General features: G+C 44.0%; 1 protein-coding gene across 1 annotated transcript in view; it reads right to left on the bottom strand.

Moving 5' to 3' along the window:
• The window catches only part of KIAA0922 (KIAA0922 ortholog), an 86,594-nt gene extending 77,894 nt beyond the window's left edge, over positions 1-8,700 (bottom strand). The window contains exons 1-3 of the mRNA XM_015409032.1: positions 8,505-8,700; positions 7,432-7,502; positions 892-935 (exon numbers count right to left, since the gene is read on the bottom strand). Of these exons, the coding sequence (XP_015264518.1) occupies positions 892-935; positions 7,432-7,502; positions 8,505-8,628 (239 nt within the window). The 5' untranslated portion in view covers positions 8,629-8,700. The remainder of the gene's footprint in view (positions 1-891; positions 936-7,431; positions 7,503-8,504) is intronic.
• Between the last annotated feature and the right edge of the window lie 10,110 nt (positions 8,701-18,810).

Genomic DNA, 18,810 nt, shown 5'->3' with positions numbered 1-18,810 from the left:
AGAGAGAGAGAGAGAGAGACCCCACCACACACTGTGAGAACGGAACATTACCCAGCTCACAAAAAGAGAGATAAATTGGTAACTCCAGTTTAAAAAGGAAACTTGCTTTATGTAGAAACTGAAGCTGCTGCATTGGGTTCAATTTCTATACAGAAACTTGTCTTAACTTTCACTAGCTATCTTACACATGAGGATAATAAATATTAACACAAAAGTGAAAATTCTTGGATTTTCACACTGATAAAATTCTATTGCCATTTAATGAAGTTTTTATTTGAACAGTATCAAATCTTTCCCCTCCTGGAGAAAGACATTTAAGGTAACTATTATAACACTACATAGCTCAGACAGCAATATCATAACCAGGCTACAAACTGGGATAGAGAGACTTCAAGTATATTCAACTAGTTAAAAAACCCATAAACCTTATTGCTCAAAAGTCATATTTCTAGAAATAATATGCAAGATAACAAATCAATTTGATTTTTTGCTTTATCGTGATAAGAATGGCTATTGTCATATTAATTATTCTATGGTACACAATCTAAGACTGTAGTTCTGTGCACACTTGCATTAGGAAGTTAGTTCTTAGTAAACATACATATCTTGTAATATCTGAAATTATAGCAGTGCAATCTGAATGTCAAAGACTGATTTTGGGCTCTAAAATGGCTTCTTAACAAAAAGGATCAAATGTAGGGAAAGGACAGGTCAAAGGATATAAAGAAAACAACAAATGTAACAATAATTTCTGTTAGTTACTTATGCTGCGTTTTTCTACTTTAAAAAATACAACATAAGCTATTAAAATATCCAAACTGATTTCATTGTTATAAAGGTGATTTTTGTTTTATAATTTCAGATGCTTCTTGTTATCTCAGCTATCCTTACCTTTGCTCTTGTGGATGTTCTTCTACATCTTCTTCTGATTCAGCCTAAGAAATAGAAGACAAATCATGAATGACATCACCAAAAACAGCTTTCCAGCACCCATTTGTCATAAGCAATCCCACTGATATTATTCTGAGACATTTTGTTCAATGGGACTCCAATAATTTAAGACACTTGATGCAACTCCCTGAATTTTGCAAAACCAATAAATTAACGGTAAAACACAACAATTTAAAAAGCATTTCCATGAGCACAGTTATTGAGTAAAGACCTGCTTGATAAATTCTGTCATATTAACATATCAAGAGATATGTCCCTGAAGCACATTACTCTATGACTAACTCACAAAGGAGTCCACTAGGGAATCTTAGATCACAATTCTGCAACTGAAGTGCATACTCGCAAATTACACTTGAATTTAGAAATTATCTCTCAAAGAACCTCAACCTATATGTTTTCCTTCAGCCTCAACAGCAAAGAAATAGCAAGACATTTTCTGTCTGGGTGATTTTTTTCCCCCCTCTACCCACTTTCATATAATATACAGCCTTCCAAAGGGGGGGGGGTAAGATTAAATTGCATTTTCCCCACAGTCCCTTGGGACTGCACATGCAAGTAAGGCATGGGTACACAACATACGTCCTGCATGTGGCGCTGGGCATGCCATGCAACCCACAGCCCAGCCAACAACCATGCTCTGTACCCCTTTCTTGTGATGTTGGAGGAAAGAAAGAGGATAGAAATTATCATCTCCTAAGCAAAGCTGAGGTATTTGCAGTTGCCATAGCAACCGCAAAATCTAGGCTAGCTCCACTGAGATCCAAATGACACAGGAGAAGTCATCCTTCCTGCCCATTTGAGCTGGCTCAGATAGTACAGTCACAAGGATGACCAAAGCAGCCCAGATGCCTTGGGAGAACTCAGCACCTCCCAGACTGGCAAATTATGATTCCCTCACCTGCAGCATCTCAGATTACTCCTATTTGATTTATGGAAGAGATGTTCCTCCCACAAGACATCCAGGCCTCTCAAAAAACACAAAAACAGTGTTTGCTGTTTGCTGAATATTTTGACTATTGGGAAGGACAGTAGAATGAAGCATGTTTTCAACTCTGCTCTTGGTATACTATCAGCATAATGTAAATTAGTCTGTAATAGGGGTTATTAACTGTGACACAGATCTGGATTAATGCATGAAAACTAACACTGCAATACTATGCAGAGTTACTGTAGTCCGAGCCCACTGCATCAATGGGCTTAGTATGGAGTAACTTCTGCACTGGACTGCAGTGTAAATCACTGATATACCTCTTTTAGGCTTGCAAGTTTATAAACATATTTATTATACATTTACTTCATTTTTACCCCACCTTTCTCCTCAACTGGGACTCAAATTGGCTTACATTGTTCTCCTATCCTCCATTTTACCCCAAAATCAGCTCGGTGAAGTAGGCTGAACTGAGAGTGTGTGACTGGTCCGACATCACCCAGCAAGTTTATATAGCAGAGTGGAGGTTCGAACCTGGAGTTTCCCCCGGATCCTACTGGGGAACTTTTCAGCTATCAGAAGTAAATGTTAGCAGGTCTTCTGTTTCCTAGTGGTAAGCATTAAACTTTCCAAGAAGATACATTACAAATCTATGAAACTAGACCTCAGTAGTATATGATCTATGCACTAAAAATACAGACTTCATCAGCAATCCTAACACAAGCTGGCATGCAGGTCTATACAACCAGACTAGACTGTAATGCAAGGGTGTCAAACATGCGGCCCGGGGACCGGATCAGGCCTTCGGAAGGCCGCAATCTGGCCTGCAAGGCCCTGGCTCTTTCCTGCTTCCTTTTCCAGTTCTGCTGCTGCTGCTACATCACAGCTTACTTTACCAAACTCTCTCAATCACACAGGAGAGATAGATAGGCAAGCCTCTCCTGTGCAATTGAGAGAGTCTGGTAAAGCACTGGCTGAGGCTCCTCCCCCTCCTCCTCCCAGCCAGAGCTCGCTTCCTGGCCGGGCTGCCTCAATCATATACAGGAGACAAAGAAGAGAAGAAGAAAAGATCAGATTTATACCCCACCCTTCACTACCCTAAGGTGTCTCAGAGCAGCTTACAAACTCCTTTCCCTTCCCCTCCCCACAACAGACACCCTGTGAGGTAGGTGGGGCTGAGAAAGCTCTTGACAGAAACTGCTCTTTTTCAAGAACAGCTCTTATCAGAACTACGGCTTGCCCAAGGTCATCCAGCCAGGTGCAAGTGGAGGAGTGGGGAATCAAACCCGGTTCTCCCAGATTAGCGTCCACACACTTAAACACTACACCAAACTGGCTGGGAAAGGGAAGCTTTTCTTTCCTTCCACTGGTTGAGGCTCCTCCTTAAAGCGAGGCAGGGAGGCAAGGAATGAGGGAGAGTCTGTTTTTCTGGGCTGCCTCAATCGCATGGCAGAAATACCAGGCACCTTTAAGACCAACCAAATTTTGTTCAAGGTATGAGCTTTTGTGTGCCTTGCTACATTGCGTGTGTATTCTGTTGTCTCCCTATGCTGTGTGCGTGTGTGTGTGTTTTCTTGGGGTCCTTATGCCAGGGCTCTCCTGGGTAGAACTAGGTTTCCTCCCCCTTTTCATTGTGTTTATGCCCTCATGACCCAGTCTTTCTCAGTAAGAAAGCAATGTGAACTATTATAGAGGGGAAATAACAACAAGCCAGTGAGGTGGAGTAGGCTAAGAGTGTGTGTCCAGATCAAGTTCACCCAGCACATTTTCTCTGTAGGAAGTTGTAGTTATTTCTCTGAGGAAGACTATAATTTTGTAGACAAACAGCCCTCAGTCTGTGTCAGGATGCCTTCTCATGTTCTTGACCAGCACATGAAGCAGCTTATGTACAAAAGCTTGCAATGCCCAGCCATTTCATGTTTCCCTGTGGGTCCTAGGCTCAGAACACTGAGTATGAGATTTCTATAATGAATGTCAATAAATCAATCTATAATGAATGGCAATACTCAAGATTGCTGTAGCACCGACTTTTTGATGCAATCACTGAGAGCAAGAGGTGTTAGTTATCAGAGACTGTTAAATAGACAAAATATTGCAAGAGTGCTAGTGTTTTAAGCATGTTTTATTTAAAGTTTTAAAAAATCTTTAATTGTGTTAATTGTCTGTGTCCTTTATAAAGTTTATATCTCTGCTACCTGGCATTACGTTTTATGACACACATGGCCTGGCCCAACAACGTCTCATTTTTGTCAGATCTGGCCCTCATAACAAATGAGTTCGACACACCTGCTGTAATGCTTCATGAAAACAGTGAGCCTGTTCATAAGGAATGCCCAACTGCAGTTTGCCATTATATGACTAAAGCGCAGGCTCACACACAACTTCCTCCCCTCTGCTTCCTCTACTTTAGTGCTTACCAGAATTTGCCATTACATCCAAATTGGCAAACTATAGTTCACACTTTCCCCTACAAATCACAACTGCAAAAGGTTCCCAACTGTGCCTTGCAAATTATTCTTTGCTGCTTCAAGTGCAATAGCAATCTGTGACTTGCATTAAATAAGAAATAACTGATTTAGAGTGAGCAACAGGAGCTGGGTGTCAAAGGAAAGACCATGAAACTGCAGTGGTGATTTCATGCCAAAATGCATTTTCGCATTATCTGCGAATGACCCAATTAAAAAAAAAAAAGGCCTCTGAACAGCTGGCATCCTCTACACTTCATTGTATCTGGGGCTGCTTATGAAACAGGTAGTGCCTGCCTTTTATATTACTTGGGACTTGTTTTATTTTTAAAAGACAGGCAGAAACATTAGCTAACAATTTTTATTCTAGTTGAACATTAGGGCTGCCAAATGCCCCCCAGGGGGGCGGAATTCCCCCCGCTTTCCGCTCCCACGGAATCGGGGCCCGAGGGAAACCACACCCCCATGTGCGCGTCACCCGGAAGTGACGTCGCATGCTGGGGGGGGCACGCCATTTGAGGGGAAAACAAAGAGTTTTACCCCCAAATGGCTGCCATTTGAGGGGAAAACTCTTTGTTTTCCCCTCAAATGGCGTGGCTCCGCCCCCAGCGTGCGACATCACTTCCGGGTGACACGCGTGCACGCCTAAGACGCCGGCCGGGAGCCCCCCGCTCCCGGCCAAAAAACATTTGGCAACCCTATTGAACATCCATTTCAAGACAGTCTTAATGCAAGCACCTTGGGAAATATCTGTGACAAAGTTAAGTTTAAAAAAGTGGAAATCTGTTAAAAGTTGGGATAAAGCCATTCTTAACACCTTTACCATTACCTTGTTTTATTTAATCCATGCCCACAAACTCCACAAAATGAAAAAAGGAAATGCCACCACTTTAAAGTATTTAAAAACAGATTAGCCAATGAGTTCACAATGCAAAGTTCAAAACAAAAGTAGCTATTTGTGGTTACTTTCTTACTCACTCGTACATGACAATTACCGTTAAAGTGAAGCTTAAAAACAAACTGTGTTTGTTTATATGAGCACACACACAGACACACACAATGAAGAAAACCAACTCAATCCAAGTTCTGCTGACTGAGACAGTCAGCTGGGGAAGGGGAGGTAAAATGCCCAGGGTCATTCCTACTCACCTGAAAGGTTAGCAGAGACTTGTAACAAGTGTGGCAGAGCCACTGCATACACACATGAAAATACATACATGTATTTACATGCATACAGAGAGAGAAAGAGAGAAAGAGAGAAAGAGAGAGAGAGAGAGAGAGAGAGAGAGAGAGAGAGAGAGAGATGACAAAGGTACATATGGAAGTGTTCAGAGTTTGAGTTCATAACCTATTTATTTGTCTTCTATGAAGCTGTTTACAAAAGAATTGAATTTTTTTCACAATCTCTAAAAAACTCCTGAGGCCCATCAAGTTTTACAATAAAAATAAATTCTCAAAAGCCTGTGGGAACAAGACTGCTTTATACATCTTCCTACATCTTGCCATAGAAATCCCTATATGTAGGCTGGTCTTCACCACTGTTAAAGAAATGAGCACTGGCTTCTTACCAGGCTAATGAAGCCCGATCAGTCCTGCGTGCATTCTTTACTAGAAGCAACTAAAACTCTTCCCCAGGAAATTCTAATTCTGTTCCAAGAAAAGTTGGTTTCTGCAAGGTGCAGAAATTATGCAAATAGTTAAATCTGCAAAATTATGTAAATCTGTCCTTGCCTCCTTCTCCCTGTTTTTGTGTAGAAAAGGAGAACTAAGGAGCTGTGCTCAGCCATTAGAAATCTTATTCCAATCTTAATAGTTTTCAAAAGTTCAGCAACATTAACTACATCCTCTTAAGAAAATTCTTTACATAATTTTAGACTAAATGGTTGAATTTCAGTAAATTTAATAAGTATGCAAAATGTTTTAACACCACTACAAAATATCCAGGTATACGAAATATACAAATATAATATGGACAATGCCTTGTTAGAGTTCACAGAAACAGACGCTCACATTTTTCCCCATTTGTGTATCAATAATGAACATTCTTGCAGGAAAATATTTGCATGCAATCCTATACATGCTTCCTCTGAAGGAAACCCTTTAGAAGTTCAGCTGTACTTATGCCCAAGCAACTCTTTAAAAAAATACATGTTTAAACTGTTTATGCCACTCTACCAACACTTGATATTTGAAAAATCTCAACCAATTAATGCTCAGTACAGCTACTAAATCTATATTATTGTATTTACTCATGTGAAAAACTAGGGTTCCCCCATAAAAACAAGGGACATCTTATATCTCCATAAAAGTTTCAGCTGTGTCCAGCAATAATTTTTTTTTACATAAAACTTTTTTTAGGGACATGTGTACTATAATTACTGGCAGCCTACAAAAAAGACAACTGGACCATCGTTTACATGAGAAAATTTGTATCTCTAGCAAAATTTCTATAAATGTACAGTCCTCCCTCCCAATCTCCTGGTGTGAAAAAATAGAAAAAAACATTTAATTCAGAAATAATGTGTAAATTAACAGCTACTGTGAATTATATATTCCCGCCCCCCAAAATACATCTATCGATATACCCACACACAAACACACAGATTCCAGTAAATTCAGGTGACCCATATTCTTCAACCTTTCCCAAGGACATTTAGGGAAAAACTCATGATTTTACATTATAAAGAAAAATATGATATTTATACTGCATCAAGATATGTCAATAAATAAAAAAACAGAACATATTGAGCCTATGCACTTTCACAAAAAAGTCCCACTAAATTCAGACAGACCTGCTCACAGGTAAATGTGCATAGGGTTGCAATGTAGACTATCTTCCAAAAGAGCACCACTACAGTATACTAAACGGGCCTGTCTTGTAAAGCCAAGTGAAACTTTAATATTCTCCTTACCAAAAGAAACACATGCTAGCTGATATCATTTCCTGTTCAGAGAAGTCCTGGTAACTACATCTGCTTCTGAACCTGGCAAGGTTTGTTTGTCTAACTACCGCTAGCAGTCTTCACATAAGGGCAGCTTTTCCTACCTTTATGTGGCTGCTGAACTCCCACCTCCAAATTTCCTTACCTGAGCAGGCATCAGGAGGTCTCCTTCCTCTGCTTGCCATAACTCCACCACATTGGGAATGGGATCAATGACTATGGGAGAAAAAGGGGAAAACACAACACTCACTCAAAACCCAAACTGCCATTTCAACGGAGGGCGATGGCTGCAGAGGCAGAATAGACCTCCACATACAGAGGATGCAAAGCAAACCACTGATTCTCACGTGCTGGAAGGCCTTGTCTTCTAAGCCCTGTTTTGTTAGTCCTCCAATGGCTACTATTTGAAACAGTACACTGCCAGGCCGCTGGTCTGATTTAGCAGGGCTGTTCTTATGTTTTCAAATAGAGACGATCCTTGCGCTTAGGTCCACCCCACTCCTCCATCTCTGTAGTTTGCTTTGTATGCATGAGGCTTTGTTTTGGTTTGCTTCTCTACTGGGAGAGGCTTCCATATTAAAAACTGCAGTGGCTGATCACATGTGGAAGGAGGAAGGCAAACCTGGCGCACAAGAGGTGGGTTTGGAGCCAATTTGCAGCAGATCAGAACAAGGCGGCTGACTCAAACCCGGGGCCTCCCCTAAAAGCGCCTCCTTGAGCGGCGCTGGGGAGGGGGGAGCATCTCTAGCTCAGCAACGCGAGCCCGTGCAGCGTGTTTCTCGGGGGAAGGGAGAGCACGAAGCCAGAGAGAAAGAGAAAGACGGGAGGTAATGGAAGGAACCCCGCATTGTGTAACGCCGTCCGCTCGCCCAGCCGCCTCAACCCCCCCCCCCCCCGACGTATTGTACATTTCACAGATCTGTCACAGGACTACAACTGCTTTATATTCGGCGAACTGAACGAACAGGGCGAGTGACAAAGCAATGGAACGCCAGCAAAGGGGAACTCTGCTCCGCGCTCTCCGGGCAGGGCTGGAGCCATTAAGAAGACGACACAGAGCTGCACAAAGGGAAGATGAGGAGAGCTTTTCGCGGCCGACGACAGGCACCGATGCTGTCGCATGCGGCCTCCTTGGGGGGGGGGTCCCCTCCCTCTGCGCCCTCTCCCCCCCGCCGCTGCCCACCCCGCCCGCTCCCGCTCCTCAAAAGCCCCGCTCACCTTGGCCCTGCGCTCCCCCCGGGCGAAAGCAGGGCAGGAGGACCTGCAGGACTCCGAAGAGGAGGTTCATGGCCGTGGCTGTGCGGCAATAGCTGCCTTGCTGCGGGTAGCGCAGCCCCGCCATGCTGCCGCTCAGGCGCTGAGCTGGCTGGCTGGGCTACAGCTGTGGCAGCCGCCGCCTCCCTCCGCTCTGCGCGTGTGTGCGACAGAGATAGGGAAGGAGGGAGGGAACGCGGCGCGGCACAGGGTGGAACATTGTCAATGAGAGGGCAGCCTCCGCTCCTCGCTGGGCTCCGCCCCGAGGCGGTGGCTGCTTCTCCGCAGAGCGCTGGGAGAGCACATGGAAGGCAGGCTGACCGTGGCGGGGCTGCCTGGCGCGCTCTGACACATAAACACTGACAACAGGCGGCCCTGCTCAGGCCAAGCGCCCAAAGCCTCCATGTAGGCCCACTGCTCTGCGTCAGAATTTCGCCTACAGAGCGCAGCAGCAGCTGCTGCTTTCCCAAACGGCGCCGGGGCAGGAGGGGGAACCTTTCTGTCCATGAGAATCGGCAACACGCACGCAGGGGGTTGTTTCGTAAATGTTTACTTCTCGATGCAGCGGAGCTGCTAAAAGCACAACACGCTAAGTATGGAGGTGATCACCAGCTCCAAACAACGTGTCAGCGTTCTGTGCGCACATGCAACCCAGCTCTGAGCGTATTTATGCAGCGATCAGCCCTGTTGGGTTGGGGAAGAATTTTATTGGAGTGCTTATTGCTGCAAATGCGGTGTACAAGCAACGGTGTCGGAGAAGCAGAGCTGGGTGACAGTAGTGTTGTGATTACTTCCAGTCCCACGCAGGATCAAAGTTCATAAATTAAGAACGCCCAGGAATACCCGTGTGTTTGCATACAACATAGCCTTAGCATTCTGATAAGAAGGAAGCAATAACATTGTGTCATGTCAGTCTCTTTAAAATAAGATACAGGAGCCTACAGTGCATTAGAAACAAACTGGGAAAGTGCTGCTACCTTTAACTCCTCTGCATTTCCCCCTTAAACAGGACAGCATTTTAATAGGATTAATTAATCGGTGGCCACCCTGGGACATAAGCAGGAAGAATCTGTGGCGTGCCTGTAGAGAAGCTGGAGGGCTGGTGGAGCTGGCTATGGCACAGAGTCGAGCAGGGTCCCATCTGCTTTCCTGACACTGTGCTACAGCCCATTTCTGTCGACTGGATGAAACCCTCCTCAACTCAAGGACCTGCCTATGTCCATACTAATAGGGTAGTGCCTCACACAGTTTGGACTTGACAATCCTAAGCATGTTCTCTCAAAAGTCAATACCAGAGAGTATTTCGTTTTATGGATTTTACTTTAAATGTTTCAAGGGCTGCCACTTTAATCACAGATTAAAAAAATAAACCTCCCCCTGCTTAGTCAGTAGGGTCAAGCAAGACTCCTCATGGATTCTGGGTTCTTGACAGGAAGCCCCTCTGGCAAAGCAGATTTTTTTAAAAAAGAAGAAGAAGAGATTGGATTTATATCCCGCCCTTCACTTGGAGTCTCAGAGCGGCTTACAAACTCCTTTCCCTTCCCCTCCCCACAACAGACACCCTGTGAGGTGGGTGGGGCTGAGAGAACTCTGACACCAACTGCTCTTTCAGGAACAGCTGTGCCAGAGCTTGTGACTGACCCAAGGCCACATCAGCAGGTGCAAGTGGAGGAGTGGGGAATCAAACCTGGTTCTCCCAGATTAGAGTCCGCACACTTAACCACTACAGAGCAAGTTATTCAGAGCAAGCCCACTATAACTTCCAGATGCAGAATGGGTTGAATCCTGCAAATCTTCCTCCAACACAAAAAAGTCTTCCACTTTTCTAAGAGATTCCTCTGTTGTTGAGATTCAACCCAGTTAATATATTCTTTATCAAAAATATCCTATGACAGAAAATGAGATTAGATTTATACCCCACCCTTCACTCAGAGTGGCTTACAAACTCCTTTTCCTTCCCTTCCCCACAACAGACACCCTGTGAGGTAGGTGGGGCTGAGAGAGCTCTGAGAGAACTGTCCTTGAAAGAACAGCTCTGACAGAACTATGGCTTGCCCAAGGTCATCCAGCAGCTACAAGTGGAGGAGTGGGGAATCAAACCCTGTTCTCTCAGATTAGAGTCCACACACATAACCACTACACCAAACTGACGAGAGAGAGAAACAACTTTGACCTCCACACATGGAAAAATGGGAGTGAGGCAGTAGAAACCTGAGGTGGTAAGAATTACTACTTCAGACTACACAGATGAATTATGAAGATTTTTCTTTTTAAAAAACAGGCAATGTTAATAAAGCCATAGAAGTACAGGATGTCACATTGTCTTGAAGGTAAATGTAAGCAAGATTAACTACAGAGACTATTGACAATAGCAATAACTGGTGATAACGAAGGCCTAGTCTACATTGTGACAGAATGAGGAGGCAGGGCATGGAGCTGGTAGAATGGGCTGGACCACTTCATGAAGCAAATGAAGGTTTGTTTGTTTTTGTATGCTCCCTCACATGAATACCTCCCTTAAGGTAAAGAATTAGCACTTCAGGAAAAAATGTACTAGCCCAGTCCACTCATTGCTATGCTTGTTTTCTATCTTCAGGGGGATGTCCATGCAGAGGACAGGGGTTTCATGCCCCACCTGCAGTCTAATTTGGTGCAGTCCACTCTTATCACACCTCTACACCTCCCCATTTCCACATCTGCTGCATGTGTGAACTAAACCACATCCTCCCTGGTATTGCTAAACTGATCGACACCTGCAGTAGCTGAGAAATACATGGTCTTCTGTTCAAGTTTTGATAAGGAGAATCAAAGAAACCAGGCAGTAAAGGAGTTGTTCAAATTCTACCATCCAAGGGTTTCTCCAGGGAAGGGGAGAGTACCAGAGGTCTCTTTAGAAAAAGGCTCTTAAAAATAAGATCAGATCCTTTTACCCAAACGATGGCTTTATTCAGGGCTTTTTTTGTACAAAAAGCACAGCAGGAACTCATTAGCATAATCGGCCACACCCCTGACAGCACCACTCATTAGCATATTAGGCCACACCCACATGTTACCAGAAGTGTGGGCATCCAGCCACACCAACCTTTTGCTTCTTATTCTGTTTACCTTGTTTGTTGTCAAAACCCAGAGCTTTTTTTGTAGCAGGAATTCCTTTGCATGTTAGGCCACACACCCCTAATGTAGCCAATCCTAATGAGTTTCTGCTGTTGGGTGTGGCCTATTATGCTAATGAGTTCCTGCTGGGCGTGGCCAACTCAGGAGCCAGCCGGAACTCCGTTCCTGTGCGTTCCTGCCCAAAAATAGCCCTGGTTTTATTGAATCAGGCTAGGCTTCTGATTTCCCCCCCCTTACAAGAATAAACCCTTCTAATAGCAATTTCAATCTTCCCTACTTTTAGTCTCCATTCTTTGGTGCTCTGTGTTCACTTTCATCTCTTCACATGCTCCCTTCAGATTTATCTGGTTTTCAAGCCTGATCCACGCTCAGAAGCAACAGAGTTTCAGAGATCAGACCAGAGAGTTAGCTCTTAGATTGGGCAGAAGCTTCCTCAGTATAGGGCCCCCACCTCCTCTGTCAGCAACAGTTCCTGGATAATCCCTTGTTTATTCCTATTAAAATGTAGAGCTCAGAAATTTACCTAATGCTGTTAAACAAAAAGACATACATTTATTCTTGTGGGAAAAAAGCTAATAAGAGTATAATGTTGGGGGTTTCTGTTTTTAAAGCAGAACAATTGCTTTGAATATACAAAATACCCCTTTTTAACTGGAAAATTCTGAAAAGGAAACATGATTGATCAGATTCGAGAAAGATTTTGCAATGTGATTTTTTTTGTTCTCTGTGGTTACTTTGTACTGTTACACTTAATGAAACAGTAACTTAGATGTATCACAATATTTGCCAGCAACATTTGAAATATACATAGGCATGTGCATTTGCTGTTTTTAAAACACTGAGGGCCAGAAAGAAATACATTAGTCCTACTATAAGGTGCTTGTCCCTACTGATATAAATGAAAACTATGCTACTGAAATCAATAGGGCTATCTATATATCAGTTAATGACCTGCAGCATAAGCAGCAATTGAATTTTGGTGTGACAAATCAGTCCCATCTTTAAATAAGAATGCGGAACCCAATGAAACACATTAGTGCTGTTCATTTATGACAGACAGAGTGGAGCTCACTAAGTTCCAATGTAGCCAAATGGAAGAAAAGTTAGGCATGGGCCTTGGTCCAAAAATCACTTTTGACTTATTTTGTAGCACTGGCAAGTAATCCCCCACACCTCTCAAACATTCCCACCTGACAGGGAGAAAGCTATTAGGCATTTGTAATCCTATTTATGTCTTCCTTTTTATTTATTTTAAATTAATTATTCATTTATAGCCTGTCTTTCATCCTATACAAAGAAGCTCAAAATGGCTACAAACATCATGAACCTAAAAACATCATGAACCACAGGCAAAAAATCAACAAAATAAAACAGTCTAGATTCTGACACACACACAGGAGTTTCTGGTAGAATCATCAGCCTTCTTTAAAGAGTGCTTTGAAGTGTTTCCTCAAAAACAGCCATGACTGGTATTCTCCTTACCTCCTCTGAAAGGCTATTCTACAAGGAGGCTGCCACCACACAGAAGTCCATGGTTTAGCAGCAGCTGACTGAACTATCTTGGTTGCAATAACAACCAATAGAAACTGGAGTTAGGATACAGATTCATACCAGGAAAGAGGGTCCTAATTGCGTGTCAGGAAATGAAGAGCTTTAAAGATAAGAACCAGCTAGGGATGCCAGCCTCTGGGTAGTCTCTGAGGATCCCCCAGAATTACAACTGATCTCCAGGCAACAGAGATCAGTTCTCCTGGAGAAAATGGATGCTCTGGAGGGTGGACTCTGTGGCATTGTACCCCACTGAGGTCCCTGTCCTCCCCAGGCTCCACCCCCAAATCTACAGGAGTTTCCCAGCCCAGAACTACCCACCCCCTGGCAACCTGGCAACCCTAGGGCCACCTCTGTCAAACTGAGCACAGAAATATACACATAACTGATGAAGTTGCTTGTAATAGGCGTGATATGATTAGACTGATGGACTTCAGCCAATAGAAAGCTGCTCTATTTCTACCAACTGAAGTTTCTGTGTTGTCTTTAATGGCAGCTGCATGAAAAGCATGTTGCCTTAGTCCAACTTTGAAGAAGTTACAGATGTGTAGCAAGACAAGCTGAGCCCAATGTGGGGAAGACAACATCTGTACTCAATGCAGTTGGAAAACAGCATTCTTTACCACCTTATTAACCTGGATGGAAATCTGTCAGAGTTCTGAGACTCTTCAGAGCAAGCACCCATACAGGAAGGCACAGTCTGTTCCAGAACATCAGTCTTACCAGCCAGCATCACCATTGTTTTTTCTGAATCATGTTTTGCTTGTTTTCCCTCAGCCGCTTGATCACGGCACCCAAGCACTGCTCAAAAACAAAGATGGCTGCTTCTGGTGGTATAGACAACGAAACCTAGAGCTTGGTGACAGGGGCATCTTCATGACACTCTAGAAACCCCCCCCCCCATATATTTCCCACTGAAATAAACAGATGTGACTGTGAGAATGATTCCTTAGTACAGCTAGATTTACATCCCAATATTAAATAAAATCCAGCTGAGGTTTTTTAAAAATGACAAAATAACGGTGACTCTTTTGCAACCCCCTAATGACTGCTTCTACCCAGTCTAAAGAAATTCACCAAACTGACTGGGAAGGCTTAGCCAAGACTGGGAAGGAACCTTAGCAGATTACTTACTCCTCATCCTAGATTGGTGACCTTATTCACATGCACCTGCAAGCTCTTTCCAATGATATAACCTTCCCAACCATGCTGGGAGTGTGTGAATAAAGCAGTCAGGTGGCTGTGGGCCGATCACATGGATTTTTTTTATCCAGCCAGGATGGAGGGCAATGGTCAGCTATAAAAGGCCCACATGATTGTGTCTTCCTATAGAGTTGCTTCATATTTATATTCTTGGATCAGCACAGGATCACATCAGTGGGAAGTGGCTCCCACACAGCATGGTAAATTCTTACTTTCACAGACTATAAAATTCCTTGTCAAAAGTTATTCTAGTTCTGCTGGGGATGATGTCTTTTAGCTTCATACCCCAAGGTAGGGCCTGTCTAGTAAGATTTAATGTGAACAGAAATAAAGGTAAATGAGAAGGAAGATAGGATGTAACAGCCTTTTCTCTTTGTATGGCAAGGGTTTTTTGGGGGGAGTTGGTATTTTTGCATGTTTGAATGTGTGTGTGTGGCTGTGCCTGGAAGTCATGGTGACCTCTGATGACTCCTACTGGGGCATGGAGGACATTCAGAGAAGTGGCTTGATAGCCTGCCTCCTGGCCCTGGTATTCTTTGGAGGTCTCCCATCCAAGTACTTGCCAGGGTCGGCTATCTAGGTCAGGGCTGCAAAGGCAAGTTTTAAGTATATCACTTAGAACTTCTCTCAAAGGACAGAAAGAACAGAATAAATAAAATGTACACTAAATCCTACTGAGAGATTACATGATCTGTTTTAACAGTAAATGAATTAACACTGTCACAGTCACCAAATATCCTCCCCCACAACTCCTCCACTGGTCCCCAAATCTGTCCTACTAGCTGTGGTCAGCAGTTAGCATGATCTAGTGATTGTGGCAATATCTGTAATGTTTCCGACCCCGCAAATGAAGACTAAAACAGTTGTTGCCAATCTGTAGATTCTGCCCCAGAAACAGTTAAACAGTCTTTCTATCCTGTTATACAAAAAATAGTTGTCCTTCCCCCCCCCCCCCCGGTAAGAGAAGCATCACGGGTCCCTTTGACCATCAAAAAAAGCTACGTCAGGGATTGTGTCATCTCCATGGAAAAAGCCATGTGGGACAGGGGCTGTACTAAGAAGGAGGATTGGCTGAGACTGGGGGAAGGCTGGCTGGATCCAACCCAAATTCAGAGCTTACTTCCTCAGATGCTTGAAATATACAATGAAAGTGTCTAAATCACTAGGTATTGGAAAAGACAATATAGGCCCCGGTCATATGGGCCAGTTAACGAGGGGGGAGGCATGGCTATTTGCCCTGGAGCAAAATAAAGCACGGTAGCCCAATCACATGGTCCCCCGAGTCTCCGTGCTTTGACTGTTAGCTGGCGATCACACAGTGATGCCGCAGTGTGGCAAAGAAGCGGCGTGGCACGATCACACAAGCATTTCGCGTTTGTGCACATGCGCAGTTCCGCAGAGCAGCACTGCTTTCGGTTTTGTGTTTGTGCGCATGCGCTTATGAAAAACATCCGGTTTGCAACAGGACGTGGACGGGCGCCAGATGCCACGGGACACTAGCGCTCCCGGCATCAGATGCCCGCCTGTGCAGCGCGTTTTTCGGATACTAGTGCACTTTCCTTGGTACTTTATAACTCCGCATCTTCGGCGGGATGCCACGGGTTGGACACGGATGCACTACGCTTCCCAGATGTTGTGGTGTGATCGTGCCCCGAAAATCCACCTGACATTCGTGCCTTTCACATGGCAAATTCTCCATGTGACCAGGGCCAATGTTAGGTAAATGTGAAGGCAGCAGGGAAAAACCCAACATGATATGGATTGATTCAGTTAAGGGAGCCACGACCCTCAGTCTGCAAGACTTGAGCAAGGCTATTATCAATAGGATGTTTGGGAGGTCATTAATTCATAGGGTCGCCATAAGTTGGATGTGACTTGGTGACACTTAACACACATACATACTACCAGCTTTTTAAAGCAAGATATACTTGACCACAGAAGCAACAATGTGCAAATAAAAATAGTTTTTCTCATGATCTTTCCACAAAACTTAACTTCTGCCCTTCCTAGCAGGGAAACCATCTTGCAGGGTGTCACCTTTTAACTGTCATAGACCCTGAAAGAGTTTCTGGAAAACTACATGCAAAGGTCTCACTCACCTTTTGTGCCTTATTGTAATGTGCTTCTATGGATGTTCTCCATCTTTTCAGAAAAGTTAGTAGTAATGACTGAGAGAGAAGAGCCAGTGGGGTGAAACAGAGTATCAGAAAAAGATCTGGGAGATGCAAGTCTGAATCCCCGCTCCACCATGGAAGCTTGCTGGGTGACCTTGGGCCAGCCACAAACATTCAGTCTAACCTACTCACAGGGTTGTTATGAGGATAAAATGGAGGAGCTGGGTGCCATTGGGGAGATGGTTGGGGTATAAATGAAGAAAATAAATATAGGAGAGAATAGGAACTGTTTGGTGCAACAAACAATGTGGGGTTGGATGTAGCCCCTCTCTGGTGGAAGATGCAAATTCTCTCCAAATTGCTGTCTCCCCAGCAGTCCCTTTTCACCCCCAGAAATATTGTTTCTGGAGGCATAGGACTCATGTGGACTCTTTGGAGTGAGTTGCAGTGAGGGGGAAGGGAGTGAAGCAGTCCACCCTGCCCTCTGCATCCAGTAAGCACAGCTGGGAAATTTCAAAGAGGGTAATTTCATTATCTTCCCCCTCTTCAGCGCAGTTTCCACACACACACACACCCTGCATGGCTGTTTGACCATGCAGGTCCTATGACTCCAAAATATTTCCAGTAGTCAAAAGCAATGCTCCCTGTAAGCTCCGGAGTCCTGTGAGCAAAAATTCCACTTTGTGAGTGTTGTGTATGCTGGCCGCCACCAGGGGCCAGCGGCGACCCAGGGCTCGACCCTGGGTGGACAATGGAAACCAGCCTTTTGGTCTCTCCAATAGGAGCCAAGGGAAACGGGGAGGGAAATTCGAACCTCCCAATGGGATCCAGGGGTGTCCCCTGGATATGTATATAGTTGGCCTGCGGGCCGTTGTTCTTTGTCTTAGTTGTGTAAGAGCCAAGCGTGCACCATGTTATGTGAGCTGAGGAGGCCTAGCCACGCGGTCAACCCACTACACAATAGAATGGTTTCTAGCCTCTTTGTAGGCTATCTACTCTTTCTTCTGCCTTCTCCCTGATGGTGAATCCTCACCCAGCTCTTGAAAGGCCTTGGCTGATAACTTACTTCTTCCTGAAGATCTGCTGCCTCTCCCTCTCTTTCTCTCTGAACTGCTACTTACTCATCTCAGGAAGGTTCCATCCAATCCACTGCTGACATTTAGTCAAGCCTTGATCTGATTGGCTCTGGAATCCAGACTTTAGGAGCTGCCTCAAAGAATCTCTCCTAATTGAAAACCGATTCTGATCTTGAACACTCTTCTTTAGGGACCCTTTAACCTCACCTTAGTGATAGTCACTTGCTTCACCAAAATATGTTGTAATGATATAAACCCTCCTGTTCTCCTCCTTCATAACTGTATACGGTACATAAACAAATGAACAATAACATATATTCTAAAAGTATTACAAACTATATTTATTTTTCTTTGTGGATAACCCACTTCTCCACAGAGGCAAGCCTGAAAGGAGAGGGCATTCCAAAGTGAAGTGCCACCAGAGAAAATGCCCGGACTCTAGTCACCACCTGCATGCACCTCTGAAGGTGGGGGCACAGCGAATAGGGTTTGAGAGGCTGATCTTATCTGGTGGCTAGACAGTATGGGAGAAGATGGTGCTTCAGGTACCCTGGCCCCAAGCATTTAGGGCCTTAAAGGTGAGAACCAGCACTCTGAATTGTGCCTGAAAACAGATGGGAAGCCAGTGCAGATCTTTCAGCACAGGATTGACATGATCCCTGTAACCAACTCCTGATAAATATCTTGGCCACCGAAGTTTGGACCAATTGAAGTTTCTGAACTGTTTTCAATCTGAAGTTTAGGGTCCTCAGCAGACTGACCCCCGCCCCCCCAGGTATGATAAATGGCCATGACATTCAAGACTGACACCTCTAGGCATATTTCCCCTGTAGTTTAGAACAGAGATGTCATTCCAGAGGTGGGATGACTTCACTGGAATGACTTGGTGCTAAATACTGATATATCTTTAATAAACATTTTATTAATTTTTTTCAAAGGTATAATACAGTACAGAACAATAAAACACATGAACACATAAAAACAGGTAAATTCAGTGCTTGCAGTGCGGTGTTTTTCCAAATTTTGTTAAGCCATAAACTATTTTGTGCAACATTACCATGTCAACCCCATGATCCTTGTATTAACTATAAAATTCAACCACATGTTAATATTTTATATTTAGGGTCTTTGATATTTTCCCATTCAAACTTATCTATATTCATCTTCTCCGGTATTGGGTACCACTTATCGAGAGGGTTTAGTAAGTGTCTTTCC

The sequence above is a fragment of the Gekko japonicus genome, unplaced genomic scaffold, assembly GCF_001447785.1.
Source record: "Gekko japonicus isolate JY-2015 unplaced genomic scaffold, Gekko_japonicus_V1.1 scaffold24, whole genome shotgun sequence".
Classification (NCBI taxonomy): Eukaryota; Metazoa; Chordata; class Lepidosauria; order Squamata; family Gekkonidae; genus Gekko; species Gekko japonicus.
The sequence above is the reverse complement of the archived record's forward strand: the minus strand, read 5'-3'. Positions and strand labels throughout refer to the sequence as shown.